Source organism: Pogoniulus pusillus, chromosome 18, assembly GCF_015220805.1.
Source record: "Pogoniulus pusillus isolate bPogPus1 chromosome 18, bPogPus1.pri, whole genome shotgun sequence".
Classification (NCBI taxonomy): domain Eukaryota; kingdom Metazoa; phylum Chordata; class Aves; order Piciformes; family Lybiidae; genus Pogoniulus; species Pogoniulus pusillus.
The window spans coordinates 4,438,584-4,462,869 of NC_087281.1; the positions used below are offsets into that span (position 1 = coordinate 4,438,584).

General features: G+C 45.6%; 1 protein-coding gene across 1 annotated transcript in view; it reads right to left on the bottom strand.

The window, feature by feature from the left end:
• Positions 1-4,160: 4,160 nt before the first annotated feature.
• EPM2A (EPM2A glucan phosphatase, laforin) overlaps positions 4,161-24,286 on the bottom strand; it is a 43,175-nt gene continuing 23,049 nt past the window's right edge. Inside the window, exons 3-4 of the mRNA XM_064158200.1 lie at positions 5,854-6,095; positions 4,161-4,560 (exon numbers count right to left, since the gene is read on the bottom strand). Coding sequence (XP_064014270.1) covers positions 4,280-4,560; positions 5,854-6,095 — 523 coding nt within the window. The 3' untranslated portion in view covers positions 4,161-4,279. The remainder of the gene's footprint in view (positions 4,561-5,853; positions 6,096-24,286) is intronic.

Below are 24,286 nucleotides of genomic sequence, written 5' to 3' on the forward strand. Positions count from 1 at the left end.
TATCTTCCAGTTTCAACCCATTCCCCCTTGTCCTGTCATTACAAGACCTTGTCAATAGTCCCTCCCCAGCCTTGCTGTATGTCCCTTTCAGATACTGGAAGGCCACTATAAGGTCTCCTGGAAGCCTTCTCTTCTCCAGGCTGCAGAGTCCCAGCTCCCATAGCTTGATGATGAATGGCTCTATACTTCCAACGTTCCAAAGTCTGCTCCCTCAGAACATCCCCTTTCCCTTTGAGCTATATACATGTGGAAAACGAACCATGACTGTTTCTAGCAGTATATTTAAAACAAATAACTGCAGAGGTGTTGATTTACCACTGAGAATGCAAACAGTTGGTGCTGGAGACAGTCATCTGTATGCCGTCCTCTGCTACATTAATCCAATTCCATTTCAGCTAAGGGCAATCTGATGTTCATTATCCTTCAAGAAGCTAGGGCTTGCTTGCCAAAGATAGGCTTTTATTATGCTTCTCAATATTGCTTCATAGTTTACTGTTGCACAGCCCCAGTGTATTTTTTTAAATAACTTTTTTTTCCCCTTTGTTTTTAAACTTTATCATTGGTTTAATACCTCACACTGCAATTTAATGCTGAAGGATAAAATAAGCAACTGAGTAACACAGTTAGGGCTAATGTCTTTGCCTACTTCAAACCAAATTTCTTCTTCCCAATTACTGAGCAGTAAAGTCGGTGAGTTTTTAAAATCAGAGCTTAAAAAGGCCATCACAGGAGGTAATGGAGTCAGTCTGACTTGCTGCATTCTTCTTCTGAATAAAGATTGTACTATAGAATCATAGCATCAGTCAGGGTTGGAAGGCACCACAAGGATCATCCAGTGCCAACCCCCTGCCATGGGCAGGGACACCCTACCCTAGAACAGGCTGCCCACAGCCTCAGCCAGCCTGGCCTTAAACATCTCCAGCCATGGGGCCTCAATCACCTCTTTGGGCAACCCAGTCCAGGCTCTCACCACTCTCATGCTCAACAACTTCTTCCTGAAGTTTATGAAAAGGCTATGCTTAATGCTTAGCAGTGCTTGTGTGATGACAACAGAATCACAGAATGGTTTAGGTTGGAAGGGACCTCAAGGATCATCCAGTTCCAACTGCCTGCCATAGGCATGAACACCTCCCACTACAACAGGTTGCATCTGACTGCCTGTTGGGAATACTTGGAAATACATTCTAAGCTTGAACTTTCAAACACATCTTGCAATGTGAAACTACAGTGGCTTCTACTCTGTTTCTTATTCCATTCTTCTCCTTTCAGTGCCTGATTCTGAAAGGCACACAGTAGCAAAAGCACTCAGTTTTTACATTAAAGACAGTCAAAACAAGGTACCTCCTGGCAGACAGCTCTAACTCTGCACATTTTCACCAGACCCAACAGCTACACATCAGCACACATTCCTGCTGCTCTGTACATCAGGCTAGGAGAGTATTCTATCTATTTTTTTTTCTTTAGAGGTACCAGAGGTGCCACACCATCCCTACATCTTTGCTGTGCCCTTTTTTTTTTGAGATGTCCTCCCTCAAAAGCCCCCCAAAACAGACACAGGGTAGCATACAAGAAGTGAGTTGTTACCATTAGAATGGCTGGTCCCACTCTTATCTAGATATAGCTGGGGGTGTGCAGCCTGGAGGAGAGGAGGCTCAGGGAAGACCTCATTGCTGTCTACAACTACCTGAAAGGAGGCTATAGCCAGGTGGGGTTGGTCTCTTCAGCCAGGCAACCAGCAGCAGAACAAAGAGACACAGTCTCAAGTTGTGGCAGAGCATGTCTAGGCTGGATACTAGGAGGAAGTTGTTGGCAGAGAGTGCTTGGCATTGGAATGGGCTGCCCAGGGAGGTGGTGGAGGCACCGCCCCTGGAGGTGTTCAAGGAAAGCCTGGATGAGGCACTTAGTGCCATGGTCTGGTTGATTGGACAGGGCTGGGTGCTAGGTTGGACTGGATGAGCTTGGAGGCCTCTTCCAACCTGGTTGATTCTATGATTAATCTATGATTACTCTGGACACTCTCCATAAACAGTTCATATCTCATAGCTTCTACATTAAGTATTCAGATACTCAATATTCACCAGATAAAGCAATCTGGCACTGACTGAGTCTTTAGAGGAACAAACTGTCTGGGAAAAAAAAGAGATCTCTGAACAATAAATCTATAGAAATTAGCTTTCTTAATGTTTATGCATCCTTAATCCCCTATACCTTAGAAATGCTTTCTTTCCCTCCTCTCTTGGACATAACCTAGAGCAAGTTGGTTTTACCTGAGAAAGGCTGGAAGCTGCTGGTTCCACTGCTTATTTTAAGCAAAAGGGAGCAAGAAACACTTGAAAGCATTAGGAGTCATTCATAAAGCCGACATTTACCTACTGAGTCTAAGATCCTGAGAAATCCTTCTCAGAACTGGTCTTTGCTCCTAGAGAGGAATGAATTCAGTTCCTATAGAGGAACAAATTCAGTTTCTTCACCCCAGATATAGACAGGCATTAGTTTCAGTTGGCTAAATTCAGGGTCTGTGTAGATCCAGACACTACTTGCACAAGGACAGACTCTTGCTAGAGTGAAGAATTTAATCTAGGTCAACAACACAGAGGCTGTGGTGTCAATCATGTGCAGAAGCTTACCACACAGTTGCTGTTTTAGGTCAATGGTTGCTGCTTAGACTGACCTGGCATCTAGGGAGCACACTATACAGCACTGCACAGACCAGAAGAGCAAAACATATATTTGACTCACAGCCTAGGATAATGTAATAAATACTTGAGTAATACTGAAGTAATTAGAGCTGCTGCTTCTCTTCAAGCCACATACCAGAAGAGAATCAACCAGGTTGGAAGAGACCTCCAAGATCATCCAGGCCAACCTAGCACCCAGCCCTAGCCAATCAACCAGACCATGGCACTAAGTGCCTCAGCCAGGCTTTGCTTCAACACCTCCAGGGATGGCAACTCCACCACCTCCCTGGGCAGCCCATTCCAATGCCAATCACTCTCTCTGCCAAGAACGTCCCCCTTACACAGATGTAACTCATACTATTTAATATTAACTAGATAGGTGGAGTAAATTTTAGTTCATTGCATTAGACATTAGATTTTAAGAAACTGAAATGAAACACAATTTTCTTTCTGTAATCTCTCTCATTAACACCATTTGTTCATAATATCACTTCAATAATGTACATTCCATCTAAAATAACTAAGCAGCTTTTCATGTACACCCCATCTAAATAGCATACACTCCATATAAAATAACTGAGCAGCTTTTCATGTACACCCCATCTAAATAGCATACACTCCATATAAAATAACTGAGCAGCTTTTCATGTACACCCCAACTAAATAACATACACTCCATCTAAAATAACTGAGCAGCTTTTCATGTACACCCCAACTAAATAACATACACTCCAATAAAATAACTGAGCAGCTTTTCATGTACACTCCATCTAAATAACATACACTCCATCTAAAATAACTAAGCAGCTTTTCATGTACACCCCATCTAAATAGCATACACTCCATCTAAAATAACTGAGCAGCTTTTCATGTACACCCCAACTAAATAACATACACTCCAATAAAATAACTGAGCAGCTTTTCATGTACACCCCAACTAAATAACATACACTCCAATAAAATAACTGAGCAGCTTTTCATGTACACCCCAACTAAATAACATACACTCCAATAAAATAACTGAGCAGCTTTTCATGTACACTCCATCTAAATAACATACACTCCATCTAAAATAACTAAGCAGCTTTTCATGTACATCCCATCTAAATAACATACACTCCGTCTAAAATAACTGAGCAGCTTTTCATGTACACTCCACCTAAGTAATGTACACTCCATCTCCAATAACTAAACAGACAATGATCAGCTCCATCCTAACCTGAACCTTAATCCAGTCAGCCTTGGTATCTGCTTTTGGGAGAACACCTTTTCTTTCTCATCACTGAAATATTGCCAACCTCAGGTGTTGCTGTCTACCCTAAAACCTCACTTCCTGTAGGCAACTAGAAGTAAAGGAAAATCTTAGTTTCCCATTTCACAGTTTCTAGGTCTCCTACTTACAGGAAAAGGCTTGAAATCACAAGATCAGTTCAAAGAAAGCAAATCAAACCCCTCAAAGGCACTTTTAAAACAAAACACTCATTATTTTTATGCCAAGCTTTATAATCTGAAGAGAAAAAGTTGTCTGACTCATGATTTCCAAGTCCTTGGGGTGCAAACGTAAGGATTCGTTTTCAACTTTGTTCTCCTCTTCTACTTTTCTACTCCTGTATTTTGTATGAGGAACGAAGGTGCCCAAACTTCTGGTAGAAATCATCTTCTGCACGGTTCAGTGCATCTTCGTCTATGTAGACAGCTGGTCTCCTGGAAGCCAAGAAGTACTGCACTTTCCTCAGGCTCCATCCCAGCACGTACATCAACCAGCCACTGACAGCAGCTGTAGACCTGCCAACACCAGCATTGCAGTGAACGTAGACAGTGTGTCCATTCTCCAGAAGCCCGTGCAAGAGGCAAACGGCTTGTGGCAACATCTGTATTCTTCCTAAGGTTAAAAACAAAGAACGTTCATTTGCGTTTCAGAAAGCTCAGTTCCTGGTTGAGATCCCGCAGGGCCAACCAGAGCCTGGGCTGCAGCAGGAGAAGTGTGGCCAGCAGGGTGAGGGAGGTGATTCGCCTCCTCTACTCCACCCTGCTGAGACCCCACTTGCAGTACTGCATCCAGTTCTGGAGCCCCTATTACAAGAGGTGTCCCAGTACCTGGGGAGGGACTTTTTAGGCTATCAGGGAGTGACAGGACTAGGGGGAATGGAGCAAAGTTGAAGGTGGGGAAATTCAGACTGGACACAAAGAGAAAGCTGTTCAGCATGAGAGTGGTGAGAGCAAGAAACTTCAGGGTAATTTTTGCTGTGGGAAGAAGGTGACATGAGATAGGTGAGTTTCATTTCTTCCAGGTCCATGTGCACAGCAACTGAGTCCAGAGAAAGGCCACGAGGATGCTCAGAGGGCTGGAGGACCTCTGCTGTGACAGACTGAAAAGAGTTGGGACTGTTCAGTCTGGAGAAGAGAAGGCTCCCAGGTGACCTTCTTGTGGCCTTCCAGGATCTGAAGGGGGCCTACAAAAAAGCTGGGGAGAGACTTCTGAGGCTGTCAGGGAGTGACAGGACTAGGAGGAATGGAGCAAAGCTGGAGGTGGGGAGATACAGCCTGGCCGTAAGGAGGAAGTTGTTGAGCATGAGAGTGGTGAGAGGCTGGAGTGGGTTGCCCAGGGAGGTGGTTGAGGCCCCATAGCTGGAGGTGTTTAAGGCCAGGCTGGATGAGGCTGTGGGCAGCCTGCTCTAGGGTAGGGTGTCCCTGCCCATGGCAAAGGGGTTGGAACTGGCTGATCCTTGTGGTCCCTTCCAACCCTGCCTGATTCAAGAGTCAAAGAAAAACTATTTGCTGTGGGAAAGAAAGAGCAGAGAGAGACAAACACAGAGCACTCCCTCTCCACGTTAGCCAGCAAGGACAGCAAGCTGTCCTACTGCCCAGGCTTACAGGCTTCCACCTACACAATGTATTTTCATCATACAGGCTGAACTCAAGCTGAAAGCAAAAAAGCTGGCAAGCAGTTATCAGCATTAGATGGCTTGAAATTCAAATGCACATAGAGTGCCAGACAAAGTAGTGTAGACACCTATAAGATACAAATAATTTGTTAGTGATAACACAGAGAGAAATGATACCCAAGTGTTAACTATATTTTTACACAGTAAAAAGCCTGTTTGTGAACATAACAGATTAGTAACTCAGAGGGTTTGTTACTATTAATTTACTGCAAGAGCAGCCTGACCATTACCTTCAGTGCTCATATCTGTGGTTGGCATCCAGACATAGGAAATGCCTTCCTCTTTGTACAGCCTCATGAGGATGTCAGGGCTCATGGGTTCTGGGTAGCGGTTGCACCCCCAGGAATTCTGAACGATGTCCCATTCGGTCTGGAAGTTCATCACAGCTGTAACACCCAACTCATGCTTCAGCTTGACAGTCACATGCTCCAGCTGCCGAGGGCAACTTCCCAGCCAGAGGTTTGGCAGAATTCTAGCATCAAGAAAACATATTGCAGTGGGATTGGGTTAAATATTTGAACACAGAAAGTGTTTAGTTCAGTGGAGTTCCAGCTGCAAACCTGCTTATTAAAGCTTATTAAAAGGATGACTGCAGGAACTACAGAGCTGCTAGTCTCACCTCTGGGCCTGGCAAGATCATGGAGAAGATCCTCCTGAAGGCTCTGCTAAGGCAAGTGTAAATCAAGGCAGAGGTGCAGAGGCTGCATCAAGGGTAAATCCTGCCTGACCAATGTAGTGGCTTTTTATGATGAAGTCACAGCAACAGTGGACAAAGGAAGGGCAACTGACATCATCTACCTGGACCTGAGTAAGGCATTTGACTCTGTCATACATGACATCCTGGTCACCAAACTGGAAACACACAGACTGGATGGGTGGAGCACTGCTGGGTAAGGAATTGGCTGGATGATGGCACACAGAGAGTGGCGATCAAGGGCACAATGTCCACCTGGAGACCACTGCCAAGTGGTGTCCCTCAGGGGTCAGTGCTGGCACCAGTGCTGTTTGACATCAAAAATTCTTTCATTTAGGAGAGCAGAGGAACAGTTTCAGAGAACAGAGGACAGAGGAATCAGTGCACCCTCAGCAGGCATGCAGATGGCACCAAGCTGTGTGGCACAGTTGACTTGCTAGAGGGCAGGGATCCATCCAGAGGAACCTGGACAGGATGCAGAGGTGTGTCCAGGTCAACCTCCTGACATTCAACAAGGCCAAGTGTAAGGTCCTGCACCTGGGTGGATGCAATCCCAAGCACAGCTCCAGGCTGGGTGGGGAATGGCTGAGTGCAGCCCTGAAGAAAAGGACCCGAGGGTCTGTTGTGATGCAAAGCTCAACATGAGCCTGCAGTGTAAGTGCAGCCGAGGCAGCAACCCTGTGCTAGGCTGCAGCCAGAGCAGTGTGGGCAGCAGGGCAGGGGAGGGGATTCTGACCCTTTACTCAGCTCTCCTCAGACCCCACCTGGACTACTGTGTGCAGTTCTGGAGCCCCTAAGACAAGCAGGACATGGAACTGTTGGAGTGAGTTCAGAGGAGGCCACCAAGATGCTCAGAGGGCTGCAGCAGCTCTGCTAAGAGGACAGGCTACAAGAGTTGGGGCTCTTCAGCCTTGAGAAGAGAAGGCTTCCAGGAGACCTTATAGTGGCCTTTCAATATCTAAAGGGGACCTACAGGAAGGCTGTGGAGGGACTATTGACAAGGTCTTGTAATGACAGGACAAAGGGTAATGGGTTTAGACTGGCAGAGAGGAGAAAATGGATGTTAGGAAGAAGTTCTTTCCAGTGAGGGTGGTGAGACACTGGCACAGGTTGCCCAGGGAGGTTGTGGCTGCTCCCTCCCTGGAGGTGTTCAAGGCCAAACTTGATGATGCCATGACCAACCTATTCTAGTGGGAGGTGTCCCTGCCTATGGCAGGGGGTTGGAACTGGATGAGCTTTGAAGTCCTAAACCATTCACAGTATCACAGTATCACCAAGGTTGGAAGAGACCTCACAGATCATCAAGTCCAACCCTTTACCACAGAGCTCAAGGCCAGACCATGGCACCAAGTGCCACGTCCAGTCCTGCCTTGAACAGCTCCAGGGACGGCGACTCCACCACCTCCCCGGGCAGCCCATTCCAGTGTCCAATGACTCTCTCAGGGAAGAACTTTCTCCTCACCTCCAGCCTAAATTTCCCGTGGCACAGCCTGAGGCTGTGTCCTCTTGTTCTGGCGCTGGCCACCTGAGAGAAGAGAGCAACCTCCTCCTGGCCACAACCTCCCCTCAGGTAGTTGTAGACAGCAATAAGGTCTCCCCTGAGCCTCCTCTTCTCCAGGCTAACCAATCCCAGCTCCCTCAGCCTCTCCTCGTAGGGCTGTGCTCAAGGCCTCTCCCCAGCCTCGTTGCCCTTCTCTGGACATGCTCAAGCATCTCAACATCCCTCCTAAACTGGGGGGCCCAGAACTGAACACAGTACTCAAGGTGTGGTCTAACCAGTGCAGAGTACAGGGGCAGAATGACCTCCCTGCTCCTGCTGGCCACACCATTCCTGATGCAGGCCAGGATGCCACTGGCTCTCTTGGCCACCTGGGCACACTGCTGGCTCATGTTCAGGCAGGTATCAACCAGCACCCCCAGATCCCTCTCTGTCTGGCTGCTCTCCAGCCACTCCGACCCCAGCCTGTATCTCTGCATGGGGTTGCTGTGGCCAAAGTGCAGCACCCTGCACTTGGAGCTATTGAACCCCATCCCCTTGGACTCTGCCCATCTGTCCAGGCAGAGCACTTTAGCTGAAACTACAAACAAAATAATTATTAAATCACCATGTCCTGCCTTAAAGCTTCCATTTCCTAAAGGTGTAGAATGCCACAACAGCTACATGTAACTTGCAGCAAAACTCACTCTACGTTCCCAGAAGAATATACAGGATCCAATTAACCCCCAGCATTTTGTGAGGCTTGCATGCACATGGAGTGGATTTTGTACTGATATATTGCAATTACCCTGACACCAACTACAAGCTCAAGGAGAATGTAGGCCTGAAGTGCAACCCAGAGACCATTTTTGCAGCACTGTGACTACTGGAGACTGCTTCCAATTACAGTGCATTCCTATTTCTTTCCCTGATAGTACTGGAGTAGGAACTGGTTCAGAATTGTTTTATAAGGTGAATTTTTAATGGAAAACAAACTCATGATCTCTCTGAACCAAAAGTTTGCACTGTAACTTTCTACTTTTAACCACATTTAAACTGCAAATGTCTGGTGTGAAATAAAGGGAGAATGAAGAATGGCAACAACAACAAAAATGCCACCTCTCTTTCCCTCTCATTTGGCATAAAAGATACTTCCAAAAGTAATGGTGGAGGTGGAAGTGGTGGAGTTGTCCCTGGAGGTGTTGAAGAAAAGCCTGGCTGAGGCACTTAGTGCCATGGTCTGGTTGACTGGCTAGGGCTGGGTGCTAGGTTGGACTGGATGATCTTGGAGGTCTCTTTCAACCTGGTTGATTCTATTCTATTCTAACATCTTTCTTAAAATATTATGTGTAGTACTAGAAAGAGGTCTCCCCGCTTCTGAGCAGAGCTGAATCACAGAATAATCGAAGCACAGAATCACAGAACCATAGAATCAAAGACTCACAGAATGGTCTGAGTTGGAAGTCACCCCAGAAGGTCATTTAGTCCTACTCCCTCTGCCGTAAGCAGTGGCATCCTCAACTAGATCAGGCTGCCCAGAGCCCTGCTGAGCCTCACTTTGAATATCTCCAAGGATGGGGCCTTGACCACCCCCAAGATTAGTTACTTCTTATATTCTTGTTTCTAGTTCCCTGATTGCCCTTTTACAGCATGATGCTGTTAACCTATACTCAACACGGAATTCTGTTTGCAGCAGCCAGGCTGGAGGGCAGGATCCATCCAGAGGGACCTGGACAGGCTGCAGAGGTGGGCACAAGCCAAGCTCAGGAGGTTCAACAAGACCAAGTGCAAGGTCCTGAAGCTGGGTCGAGACAATGCCAAGCACAAATCCAGGCTGGGCAGTGAGTGGCTGGAGAGCAGCCCTGAGGAGAGGGACTTGGGGGTGCTGGTGGAGGAGAAGCTCAACAGGAGCCAGCAGTGTGCACTTGCAGACCAGAAAGCCAAGCAGAGCCTGGGCTGCAGCAGGAGAAGTGTGGCCAGCAGGGCCAGGGAGGTGATTCTCCTCCTCTGCTCCACTCTGCTGAGACCCTACCTGAAGTACTGCATCCAGTTCTGGAGCCCCTATTACAAGAGGTGTTTCAGTACCTGAAGGGGGCTACAAAAAGGCTGAGGAGGGACTTTTTAGGCTATCAGGGAGTGACAGGACTGGGGGGAATGGAGCAAAGGTGGAAGTGGGGAGAGTCAGACTGGCCATGAGGAGGAAGTTGTTGAGCATGAGAGTGGTGAGAGGCTGGAGTGGGTTGCCCAGGGAGGTGGTGGAGGCCCCATGGCTGGAGGTGTTTAAGGCCAGGCTGGCTGAGGCTGTGGGAAGCCTGCTCTAGGGTAGGATGTCCCTGCCTGTGGCAGAGGGGGTTGGAACTAGAAGATCTTTGTGGTCCCTTCCAACCCTGCTTGATTCTATGGTTCTACATCTCACAAGACATGAGCCTGCCTAAGGAGGGAATAAATAACCTCAGCCACTCACACACATTGCTGTAATCAATTAGAAAGGGAAACACTACAGTCTTGCAGTGATGCTTGATACTGCTTTTCAATGAGGGGAAAGTGGCAATGTTATCCTGTACATAAAAGTGAACTAAAAATCATAGAAAACTCAGAATAACCTTCTAAAAATCAATAATCCACTTACATTAACTATTTTATTACAGAAAAATGAAAACACTAAAAATACAGGAGACATCAGCCTATTTCCTATGAAAACACTTTCATTAGTGGGAACTGAATGACAAAATATATAGGAGGAGCAAATCAACTGGCTCTATCTACATAAAAGAGGTAAATAATCTCAAGTTCCATATAGTTTTACCTATAAAGCAGCCAATAAGATGTGAGAAAACTGGCTTTTTTTTTTTTTTCATCCTTTTTTTATTCTTACTTCTTCCTCCAAAACACTGAAAACACAGGTGGATGTCAAAACAGAGGACTCAGTGGTTTGATCTTCTACAAAGACTCTGGTTATATTACATTATCTTTAAATAAAGGACAAGGAGATTCTCAGCAGAATACCTCCTCATCAAAGAACTAATAATGTAGAACGGAGGGGGTTTGACACTGTCATTTCATTGTAGACAGCATAGGGCATGTAGATAGATGAATTATAGAATCAGTCAGGGTTGGAAGGGACCACAAGGATCAGCCAGTTCCAACCCCCTGCCATGGGCAGGGACATCCTACCCTAGAGCAGGCTGCCCACAGCCTCAGCCAGCCTGGCCTTAAACACCTCCAGCCATGGGGACTCAACCATCTCCCTGGGCAACCCATTCCAGCCTCTCACCACTCTCATGCTCAACAACTTCCTCCTCACCTCCAGTCTGACTCTCCCCACTTCCAGCTTTGCTCCATTCCCCTCAGTCCTGTCGCTCCCTGACATCCTGAAAAGTCTCTCCCCAGCTTTTTTGAAGGCCCCCTTCAGATCCTGGAAGGCCACAAGAAGGTCACCTGGGATCCTCCTCTTCTCCAGACTGAACAGCCCCAACTCTTTCAGTGTGTGCTCATAGCAGAGCTGCTGCAGCCCTCTGAGCATCCTCGTGGTCCTTCTCTGGACAAATGGCTGTGGTCTTAATAATTTCTCTTGCTGACTTACTGAAAAAGTCTCCTTGCAGAAGCCAAGTTGGCAGACCCTTTGTGATAAGGTGCTTGACTTAAGAAGGGCTGAGCGAACACAGTCCGATGCACTCAATGGCCCAGCACACAGACAAGCCAGCCAGAGCATGACAGCAAGGCTTGATGATGCTATGGTCTAATTCACAGAACACCAAGATCTAACAGGCAGGTTTAATAAGATCATGCTTATCAATAAAAATAGATTAAATGGGCATGACCTTAGCAGAAGTCATCAGAGAAAAGTGGTGATTAATGATAAAACAACATCCTACTGAAACAACACAGCTGCAGACCTTGTGAAAGCTACTCACATTTTTGAACAAGAAAATATTTTAACCTAAATGCCAAATGTAGAAGGAGCAGAAGTCATCACTTACAAATTTGCTCCTCCATACTGCTGAAAGAGCACAGTTTATTGTGAAGTTAAGAATTCTAGCTCAGGGCTTTACATGAAGAGAATTAAACAGACAACAATGTTCTTCCAAGGTGGGGTTTCTTTTTCCTTATTATTATTTGGCACTGTGATGAAAAGTAATTAAGCTCTGGCAAATTTTCTTCTTAGATGCAATTTGGACTACTTATCTAGCCTCTCACATGAGAGCAGACTTGGCAACTGAGAAGAAACACCTGCCTTTATCACTTTGGAACAACACTTTGTCAGCTTACCAATATGTGAAGCTTCTTGAGCCCTTGAATTCTGAGTGTTAGGCTTAACAGCATTCTGTTTATTCTGTGTTCACAAACTTAGGCATGAATGTGGCATCAAACTACCTCATTTGCTAATATGCAGAGCAAATAAGCCATTAAGACTTGGCCTCAAACACAAACCAGGTAAGAAGAGGAGGCTCAGGGCAGACCTCATTGCTGTCTACAACTACCTGAAGGGAGGCTGTAGCCAGGTGGGATTGGGCTCTTCTGCCAGGCAAGCAGCAACAGAAGAAGGGGACACAGTCTCAAGTTGTGGCAGGGCAGGTCTAGGCTGGATGTTAGGAGGAAGTTCTTCACAGAGAGAGTGATTGGCATTGGAATGGGCTGCCCAGGGAGGTGGTGGAGGCACCGTCCCTGGAGGTGTTCAAGCAAAGCCTGGATGAGGCACTTAGTGCCATGGTCTGGTTGATTGGCCAGGGCTGGGTGCTAGGTTGGACTGGATGAGCTTTGAGTTCTCTTCCAACCTGGTCGATTTTATGATTCTATGATTCCAATAATATCAAACTGATAACTGAAATACAAAGTTACCCAAACATTCAGCTACAAAGCAGTTGCAGTGGTACATTGCTCTCAAGTTCTGCTGTCTTAGGAGGAGGTACAGTAACATCAGCTTGATGGCACACAAGGGTTGAGACAAAAACTCTTCAGCCACCAATCTGTACTTACAGCAGGTAGTATGCTGCACTGTGCTAGTTTGAGGCTAGCTGGAATATTTTAGTGAGAGACATTAGATGACAGGCTGTGAAAAGGAAACAGCGGTGATGTCTGCTGCACTCATAGGCTTGCTGAGATGGATAAAAACAAGACCACGAAACACAGATAACTCAGTGGGTCTCTGTGCTGTTTCCCTGGGCTGCCTCTGTGCAACTAATTCTTCTGCTTTCTAACCCCCCTGGCCAATCCTCCAAACTCACCTTGCACATAAGGCAAACTCTGGGGTAAGGTAGAGGAGTGGAAAGGAGGTGGCAGGGTGGTTGGGAGCCCCTCCTGGGGACTCTGGTTTTTGGGAGGGCTGCTGTGTTTCTGTATTACTTTTATCTTGTCTATTTCTGTCTCTAGCTGTATAGATTGTAAATACCTGCTTGGATATTGTGCTAAGCTGTAAATATAAAGCTTCAATCTTTAATTTCCAGCTTGGCTGAGTCTAGTCTGGGTGATTTCATAAGAGTGGGGGGGCAAGCAACACTCAAACCATGACATGCACTTTTCAGGTTATAAGACAAGGGGTGACCATGCCAACAATGCCTGAGCACAGCACAACTCTCCTGCTCATTCATAATCTTCTGGTGAATTCTGACTCTGGGGAGGCCTACAGGCTATGATTGCTTTAGAGATTGTCCTATCTTTGAACACACCAGGGACATGACTTGTGTGAATAGAATTAAATTAATTCAGTCATGTAAGAGGTGCTTAATCTAGGTGAATCCACAACACTTTCTGTTTATGGCCCATTTTCTCTTCCACAGCAACTCCAAACATTGCCTTACAAGGAGCACAGGAGAGTTATTAGAAGAAACTCACAAAAGCATCACATAAGGACAGCTGCAGAGATCAAGGGCATTGCTAACATGCCATATCCTGCCACAGCAGGGAATGCATCTGATGAAAACACCTAGTTAACTGGGAAGTAGCTCACATCCCACGTTGCAAAAATGGCATTAGTACTTGGATAAATAAGCAGTAGCACTATATCTAAGTTGCAAAAAAATCACAGAATCATAGAATCAACCAGGTTGGAAGACACCTCCAAGATCATCCAGGCCAACCCAGCACCCAGCCCTAGCCAATCAACCAGACCATGGCACTAAGTGCCTCAGCCAGGCTTTGCTTCAACACCTCCAGGGACAGCAACTCCACCACCTCCCTGGGCAGCCCATTCCAATGCCAATCACTCTCTCTGCCAACAACTTCCTCCTAACATCCAGCCTAGACCTCCCCTGCCACAACTTGAGACTGTGTCCCCTTGTTCTGTTGCTGCTTGCCTGGCAGAAGAGACCAACCCCACCTGACTACAGCCTCCCTTCAGGTAGATGTAGACAGCAATGAGGTCTGCCCTGAGCCTCCACTTCTCCAGGCTAAACAACCATGCTAAACCCTACTAACCCAGGCTAAACAATCCTTCTGCCCTACTCTGTACTAGAAGACTGTCACTAGAAAGAATGGGGAGAAGGAAGAGAAACATCTGGAGAGCCTAGCAGAGAATACCAGCACAGTCAGAGATCTAGAAGACAAGGTTTCAGGGAGAAGACGGAAAGAATCAAGGGTTAATATCAAAATGAAAACAGAGAGATGTGCTAGCCTTGACTGCTCTGTGATTCTGGGTAAAAGGATGGGAGTTTTCAAGCACATAAGAGTGCCATAAAGGTGCAGGATACTAATTTTATCTCCAAATCTACTACATATTTAAGATCAGGCTGGATAAACCTGGAATGACGTAAATGTAACTGAGACTAAGAGCAAGAAAATGGACTAGATGCTTTTTGATGTCTCTTTGAACCTATGATCTATGATACTATAATCACTAACTTTAATTTCCATCTCTGGGATCTCTACCTATATTAATTTATCAAGCTCTTGAAATAATTTAGGTTCCTTGTCCTCCCTGCCCTATTTGAAAGGTCATGTCAGAATTCAGACACCATTCCTTTGATGTCAGAAACCTTGCTCTAACTTACTCTCTAAGTTAATGCAGAAGCAATTAATATCCATTTGATCTTAAAGCAGGTTCGATTTCAAGGATTTTCCTTCCTCCTTTGTACTAATTCCTGAATGTCTTTTACAAGTAGTAATAGATCCTCTTTTTCAGGCTTCATTTAACTGGTGTCTGTATCAGACACCAGAAGCAGTCAAGCTGTGGTAGAAAGCAGTTCCTTTCAAACCAATTATTTTGCTCAAACTTCAGTGTCATAAAAGCTACAGTGCCTGCAGAAAATGCCCTCAGTCATTCCCAGTTAGCCCAAGTATCACAGAATCATAGAAGCACAGAATCATAGAATCAACCAGTTTGGAAGGGGCCTCCAAGCTCATCTAGTCCAACCTAGCATACAGACCTGTTCAATTAACCAGACCATGGCACTAAGTGCCTCATCCAGGCTTTGCTTCAACACCTCCAGGCACAGCGACTCCACCACCTCCCTGAGCAGCCCATTCCAATGCCAATCACTCTCTCTGGCAACAACTTCCTCCTAACATGGCCAGCAGGACAAGGGAGGTTATTCTGCCCCTGTGCTCAACACTGGTCAGGCCACACCTTGAGTACTGTGTCCAGTTCTGGGCTCCTCAATTCAAGAGAGATGTTGAGATACTGGAAAGTGTCCAGAAAAGGGTGACAAAGCTGGTGAGGGGCCTGGAGCACAGCCCTGTGAGGAGAGGCTGAGGGAGCTGGGGGTGTGCAGCCTGCAGAAGAGGAGGCTCAGGGCAGAGCTCATTGCTGTCTACAACTACCTGAAGGGAGGCTGTAGCCAGGTGGGGTTGGTCTCTTCTGCAAGGCAAGCAGCAACAGAAGAAGGGGACACAGTCTCAAGTTGTGCCAGGGGAGGTCTAAGATGAATGTGATACAGCTGATTTCTTCCATGCTAGGACTAGACCATGTTCCAAACTTGTCCTGCCTTGGGAAATGGAAGTGCAAAAAGGATTGTAAATCATCTTTGTTCTTCTGACACTATAATAGATCAAATTGATCTAATGTCTCTAGGATAAGTATGCATGCTCCAACAAATTCAGCGGAATTGCTCTTTTTATGTTTGCAGTACATTTGTGTCTACACAGGGGAAAAAAAAACATGCTATAAACTCTTCTCTCTCAGTTACCTCATTCCATTAAAAAGCTTAACAGCAATTAAGTTCTATCTTAAGTATTTTGTATAAACTAACTTATCTCTCCTGTAGACAATCTAATTAAAATAACTGAAATAGCTTGGCCATGCAAGACTTTATATACTTTATCTTCCCTGTGTTCAAAATCAAACATCTTATTTCATATTTCACTATGTCATTCTGCTGTGAAGATAAGAAAGTAATCACTCATAAGCACACCAGTGCTTCATAGGACAGGGTGTCCAGATCAAGCCTTGCAGGATTTAGTCAAACTTTCTTTTCAAACATACAGCCAAGGCTCCTGTTGATGCCTAAGGAGCACAATGCATGCAGCAGAAAACAGTATTTGCCTTTGCAAGGGATGACTCTTCCCATGCTGCCACTCATCTAAGCATTATCTGAAGCAAACAATGTGCCAGTTACAAAAATACAGTCCGAGAAGAGGTTCAGGTTCCAAAACTTGTACTGAGCAATCTGGGAAAGGCTTCTCCATTGGCTTGTGAAGATTAAACACTCCAATTATAGAATCTTGTCTCATGCAGCCACAGTTGCCAATGGTTACTTCCTCCACATCTCCCATAGGTTGCCAACATTCCCATTTGTTTTGAATTAGAACAAATACTTGGAAACACAAGAATAACAGGCTGCTAAACTAAGCCAGATTGTAATGAGACATGAATCTCTTGGCATTAGGAATGAGAACTTCTAATATCAATGCTTAGCAATGGGAATGATGCCACTGTTGGCACCTCTAAGATAAAGAATCTTAACTAAATTCACTTAAACCACTACAGATTAACTTAGTGCTCCAGACATTTCATTTACACGTTGGTAAAAAACATCTTTAGTTTTCTTAAGGAGTTTACATTTTAGCAACTGTGTAGAAATCTAACAGTGAAAATAACAAATTCTGAACCCACTGTTCAAAATGCATCTTTTCAGATCCAATGGAAAAGCTTTCCAAGGCTTCAGAAGCAAGCACATAATCACTGAAATTACATGACTGCAAAAGACAGCTTATTGAAAGGTGGTCTTGGAGCCACATGGCAGCATACACACATGTACAGAATGCTGGAGTCTCCTCAGAACTGCAACAGTCAGAGGAAAAATCACATTTATTCAGCCCTTATGGTAGCAGCAAATGCAATGCTCCTCACAGTATCACAGTATCACAGTATCACAGTATCACCAAGGTTGGAAGAGACCTCACAGATCATCAAGTCCAACCCTTCACCACAGAGCTCAAGGCCAGACCATGGCACCAAGTGCCACGTCCAGTCCTGCCTTGAACAGCTCCAGGGACAGTGACTCCACCACCTCCCCGGGCAGCCCATTCCAGTGTCCAATGACTCTCTCAGGGAAGAACTTTCTCCTCACCTCCAGCCTAAATTTCCCCTGGCGTAGCCTGAGGCTGTGTCCTCTTGTTCTGGTGCTGGCCACCTGAGAGAAGACAGCAACCTCCTCCTGGCCACAACCTCCCCTCAGGTAGTTGTAGACAGCAATAAGGTCACCCCTGAGCCTCCTCTTCTCCAGGCTAACCAATCCCAGCTCCCTCAGCCTCTCCTCGTCCATTTTCATTCCAGTTAAGATATTTATCTAGAATTTCTAAACTCAGATCAGTTAATTTATTTTAAAGAAGGAAAGAGACAGCATCACAGTATCACCAAGGTTGGAAGAGACCTCATAGATCATCAAGTCCAACCCTTTACCACAGAGCTCAAGGCTAGACCATGGCACCAAGTGCCACGTCCAATCCTGCCTTGAACAGCCCCAGGGACAGCGACTCCACCACCTCCCCGGGCAGCCCATTAGGCATTCCAGAGTACACAGGCTGGGCAACAACATCTTAGAAACACTGACAAAAACTGAATCAATGCCTCACCACAGCCAGCCATGTGAATATCTCGAGGAATGTGCTCACACAACCAACCCAAATCAAAGAGACAACAGCTGCATAGTGCTGCCATAAGAAAACTGCCAGAAAATACTATTTTAGCTAACACTATAATTATAATATATATCTATTAAGTATAAACATAAAGTTCATCAACTTGGTGGTATAGTTCTAAAAATAACTAGTTTTTTTTTTTTAGGAAATAGGCTTTACAAAATCTTGTTCAAAAGTAAAAAGATAAAAAAGCAAACAAATCAACAAAATCCAACCAAGCAAGCATCTATCTATTATTACAGGTTCACAGGATGTTAGGGGTTGGAAGGGACCCAAGGAGATCATCGAGTCCAACCCCCCTGACAGAGCAGGACCACACAATCTAGCACAGATCACAGAGGAACACATCCAGACAGGCCTGGAAAGGCTCCAGAGAAGGAGACTCCACAACTTCTCTGGGGAGCCTGTTCCAGTGCTCTGGGACCCTTACAGTAAAGAACTTCCCCCTTGTGTTGAGGTGGAACCTCCTGTGCTGCAACTTACACCCATTGCTCCTTGTCCTATCTCAGGGAGCAAGTGAGCAGAGCCTGCCCCCACCCTCTCCTGACCCCCAGCTCTCAGATGCTTATAAACATTTATTAAATCCTCTCTAAGCCATCTCTTCTTCAGACTAAAAAGCCCCAGGTCCCTCAGCCTCTCATCAGGCAGTGCCCTCCAGTCCCCTAATCATCCTTGTAACCCTCTGCTGGACCCTCTCCAGCACATCCCTGTCTCTCTTCTACTGGGGAGCCCAAAACTGAAGGCAGTATTCAAGATGAGGTCTCACCAGGGCAGAGTAGAGGGGAAGGAGTATCTCCCTTAATCTGTTGGACACACTCTTCTTAATACACTCCAGGATCCCACTGACCTTCTTGGCCACAAGAGCACATTGCTGTGCCATGGGTAACTTGTTCTTCACCAGCACTCCCATGTCCCTCCCCACAGGACTGCTCTCCAGCAGATCACCTCCCAGCCTGTACTGGTGCAGTTTATTATTCCTTCCCAGATGCAGGACTCTGCTCTTATCCTTGTTGAACCTCATTTGGTTTCTCTGTAAGTTGGCAATCTTAAAGGCTGGGGCTGAGACTGTAACAGAGCTACTGAGAAGCCCTACAAGGACCTGCAAAGTGTAGTGGGATCTCTAGATGTCAAAAGGGAAAAGAACTCAAACAAATTGACTTAAATTTTATGAACAAGGAATGCTGCAGGTTTGATTAGAGCCCAAAGATTTGCAGGAATCACCAGGGGTTGTCTATAATTTAAACTGCCTTTCTTTTTCTCAGATTTTTTTTTCTGAAGATGGAAGCAAAACACTGTTAGAGGATCTGAGCAAGAGCCTTCTGCAGTGCAAGCAGTAGTTAGCGCAGCAGTTAGGAATGGTGTTCACATGGCCAAGCCTTCGTGCTGGCAGCAAGACCACGGCAATTAGTTTTTCAGGGAAGCTGCTTATCAGAGCTTCACTTTGGGAAAGCAAAGGCACCAAATATAACTACTCTGAAGACATTTGAAAAGGTAACCCTGGAGAACATAGACAATGGGCTGCCCAGGGAGGTGGCAGAGTCACTGTTCCTGGAGGTGTTCAAAAATAGCCTGTTTGAGGCACTTAGTGCCATGGTCTAGTTGATTGGACAGGTTTGGGTGCTAGGTTGGACTGGATGATCTTGGAGGTCTCTTCCAACCTGGTTAATTCTATGATTCGATGGTCTTAAAACAAAAAGGGTTCTAGAAGCCCACCAACATGCATATGCGTACATGTAGCATCTAGCATCCAGCCACTGAACTAAAAGACAGAGCCAGAGAGAGTCTTGCTGCTGGCCCACGGTGGGTGAATGGAACTTCTGCATGAATGCTGTCCTGATAGCGCATAAATCCTGCCAGGTAGGTTTAACCCTTGCTCTCCTCCTCCTGTTGTGGGTCTGGCAGTTGAGTTAGATGAGCAAACAATAAAGGTTTGGCCCCAGCAAAGCCTTGAGGGCTAGGGTGGCTTACCACCACGTGTCAGGTGCCTGTGTGGTCAAAAGAGGCATGAAGCTTTGAATTCATTGGCCACAACAATGGTGCTAGTGCCCACTGGCCAGTTGGATTTCAAAATGAAGTATTTAGAGGGAGATGATTTAGAAACCACCTTTCAGCATTCAGCCTTTCTGCACGGAGCCTTTCTCTTCATTCAGTCTTTTTCTGCATTCAGCACGGAGCCTTCCTGCCTCTCATCATCTGCAGCTCATGAAAGGTGGCCACGTGTTGCAGCTAACACTAGCAGCTTAGCAGCAATTCCTTCCCCTCTGCCTGGAATATTTTGTATGTTACTTCAGGATGACTATTGCAAGTTTGAAAGTGCCTTTGATACAGCAGACTAACTCAGAGAGCAAAAAGCGTTGTGAGTACATCTGCTGGAGTCAGTGTCAAGACTCCCCAAGCACAGACAGAATTCTTCCTGTTTTCATGTTACTGTTTTCCAGGTTCTGATTGTTTAAACTGTTTAATTCTGTGCAGTCACTTCCTGTCAACCAAAAATTCAAAGAATCTCAGGGAATTTTCCTGAATTTTGAATACTAATAATTGAAATTAATAGTCATACAGGAATCAATATTAATTATTATTACTAATAATTTCCAGTACAAATGCCACCTGTGGCTCTTCACAGAATTGGTTTATAGGTAGAGAGAAAAGTATCTATTATTTTATTACTAAAGACAGTAATTATTTTATAGGTAAATAGGAAGAAGGAAAGGGAAAGGAAGAAAAAAGGGAAAAATGAAAAGAAGAGGGGAAAGGAGGGAAAGGAAAGCTTCTATTTCATTATTGATTATATTTATATTTTACACTTTCTTGTCTCTGTATGAAAACAGAAATGCATCTTCCCCCTTTTCCCTCTTCTTGCATGCTTAAAATAATCTTTTCTATGATTAAGTTTTTGATATCAAAGAAAAAAAAAAAAGAAGAGGCTTCATTTAAACTTTACAAACCACAGTGTCTTGAAGCAATCACAAGGAAATCCATATTGCTTATAACTTGGCAATGGCTCTCTCAAAATGTATTTCCCAAAGTACAATCATTACAGGAGGGAACAAGAATTTTTCAGTTCAGCCTCTTCATACTTTCCCTGGGAAGACACAGTTAATTTCTTTGCTTTTTTGTTTGTGGGTTTTTTTTCCTTGCAGACAGAAAATTACATATGGGGAAATATACTGTTGATTTGATAATCTCTGTTTACTCTTGGGAAATAAAATACTTCTGCTTCTGAGACAAACTCTAAGGAAATTAGAGCTACATTCAACTTTCCTTTCTGATAGATCAATTTTTTCCATTTCAAATAGAATTCTCTACACTTTTATATGAAGGAGCTTTGGTTTTTTCAATTATCTTGTTGATATCTGGAGCATTTAACCATGTGTGGGAATGCAATGTGAGAAGGAATAGTAGCAGCCAGTCTGAGCATTTCAACATTGGTTCCCACAGCTTTAGGATGCCTCCTATGGGGGAGAAGAGATAGTGGACACTTGGTTAATGAGAAAAATAAGGTGATGTATGTAAATGACTGGGTTGTGCTTGCCTACATTATGATAATGTGTAGGTGTGTGGTCTATGCTCAAGACTATATAAATGGAATCAAAATGAACAATAAAGGTCTCTGGTGGGCTTCACATTGAATCGTGTGGAGTCCGTGTGGTACCCCTCGCTAACAGGTGGTGACCTACACTGTGTTCCTCAAGGAAGATCTGCAGCTAACAACCATGAGTATTTGCATTTCTATCTCTTAGCAATTATAAAAATTGATTTGAGACTGAGGTAGAATTCATAGAATCACAGAATCAACCAGGTTGGAAGAGACCTCCAAGCTCAGCCAGTCCAACCTAGCACCCAGCCCTAGCCAATCAAAGAGACCATGGCACTAAGTGCCATAAGTTAATAGCTTCAGTTTGCTGCTGTTTTAAATTGAGTATAGTTCTACATGCTTCCCATTTCATTTGAGTTGAAACAATCAAGTAGTTGTTTATCTCAGATGTTTCTGCTTTACAGCTTACCAAATTCAGAAATGCAGCACACACTGAGAAAGCAAACACCAAACCAGCTAGTGATACTAAGCTATATGATGGTGTCACCTTTCACACTTGAGGACTGCAAACTCTTTCATATTGAGGCTTTTTTTTCACAGTATCACAGCATCACAGTATCACCAAGGCTCAAAGAGACCTCATAGATCATCAAGTCCAACCCTTTACCACAGAGCTCAAGGCCAGACCATGGCACCAAGTGCCACGTCCAATCCTGCCTTGAACAGCTCCAGGGATGGCGACTCCACCACCTCCCCGGGCAGCCCATTCCAGTGCCCAATGACTCTCTCAGGGAAGAACTTTCTCCTCACCTCCAGCCCAAATCTCCCCTGGCGCAGCCTGAGGCTGTGTCCTCTTGTTCTGGTGCTGGCCACCTGAGAGAAGAGAGCAACCTCCTCCTGGCCACAACCTCCCCTCAGGTAGTTGTAGACAGCAATAAGGTCTGCCCTGAGCCTCCTCTTCTCCAGGCTAACCAATCCCAGCTCCCTCAGCCTCTCCTCGTAGGGCTGTGCTCAAGGCCTCTCCCCAGCCTCGTCGCCCTTCTCTGGACACGCTCAAGCATCTCAATGTCCCTCCTAAACTGGGGGGCCCAGAACTGAACACAGCACTCAAGGTGTGGTCTAACCAGTGCAGAGTACAGGGGCAGAATGACCTCCCTGCTCCTGCTGACCACACCATTCCTGATGCAGGCCAGGATGCCACTGGCTCTCTTGGCCACCTGGGCACACTGCTGGCTCATGTTCAGGCAGGTATCAATCAGCACCCCCAGATCCCTCTCTGTCTGGCTGCTCTCCAGCCACTCCGACCCCAGCCTGTATCTCTGCATGGGGTTGTTGTGGCCAAAGTGCCTCACCCTGCACTTGGAGCTATTGAAGCCATCCCCTTGGACTCTGCCCATCTGTCCAGGGTTCAAGGTCCCGCTGCAGAGCCCTTCTGCCCTCCAACCCAGCTACATCTGCCCCCAGCTTGGTGTCATCTGCAAACTTGCTAATGACTGACTCCATGCCCTCATCCAGATCATCTATGAAGTTGTTAAAGAGGATGGAGCCCAGCACTGATCCCTGAGAGACACCACTAGTGACAGCCGCCAGCTGGATGTGGCACCATTCACCACCACTCTCTGGGTCCAGCCTTCCAGCCAGTTCCTAACCCAGCACAGAGTGCTGCCATCCAAGCCATGGGCTGACAGCTTAGCCAGCAGTTTGCTGTGGGGGACAGTGTCAAAGGCCTTGCTGAAGTCCAGATAGACTACATCCACAGGCTCCCCACATCCAGCAAGCAGTTTTTTCTTCTGTAAGAATCACCTGCAGGCTGGTTGGGTTAACTAACCCTAGGAGCTGTGCCTGGGAAAAAAAAAGCCATGGGAAGGGCAGGCAAAGGTGGGCCTGCACTTGAAACATAAGTCCCTGGTTTGGCAGTTTCAGCGGCTGTAAACTTTGGAGCTCTCTTAGTGAAATTCTTCCAAGAACAACCAAATACCTGACTTTGTTCTCTACTGGTAAACAAAACAGCAGTAAGGCTGAGTACTTAATCTCTGCTTTTAAAACGAAGCTTCTGCTATGTTCAGATAAACTATATTAAGAAATGCCAGTAATGAGAAGGCAGCTAACAAATGCAGTAAAAAGCTATGAGGAAATAAGTATCTGAGAGACAACTGAAGCAGCATCTTTGGTGATAGAACGATGCTGCCCCTTCCCTGTCACCCTGGCTGTGAGCTAAATTGCCCAGGATTTCACAATCTCAGTCAATTTCGCTCACAGCCGGTAACACCTGCAAATTGCTTTCCAGTGGAGACAGAACTTTACTCCCTCGCTGACAGCCTGAATGTTAAAGAGCAAAGAGGCAGGAAAATGGGCTGAAGGCCTCCAAAAGAAATAAAGCCAAGGGACAGGAAGGCACAGTAGAATAGAAAGAGACACGAAAAACAATAGATTTTGCTCCCTAACAGTGCCCCATGTAAAATTCGTACTACACTATTGACATTTGCCTTTTTGTAATGGTTTGGGTGTTACCTGTCCCCCCCCCCCCCCTTTAAATCACCCATACTAGACTCAGCCCAGCAGGAAATTAAGGAATGAAGCTTTATATTTACAGCTTAGCACAATACACAAGCAGGTATTTATAATTTATACAGCTAGAGACAGCAATATGTAAGTTGAAAGTAACACAGAAACACAGCAGCCCTCCCAGAAACCAGAGTCCCCAGGAGTGGCTCCCAACCATCCTTCCACTTCCTTTCCACCCCTCTACCTTATCCCAGACTTTGCCTTACGTTCAAGGTGAATTTGGGGACTCAGCCAGGGGGGTTAGAAAGCTGAAGGATTAGTTACACAGACAGCAGGTTAGAGAGAGAAGGGAGACAGCCCAAAATCTAGACAGCAACT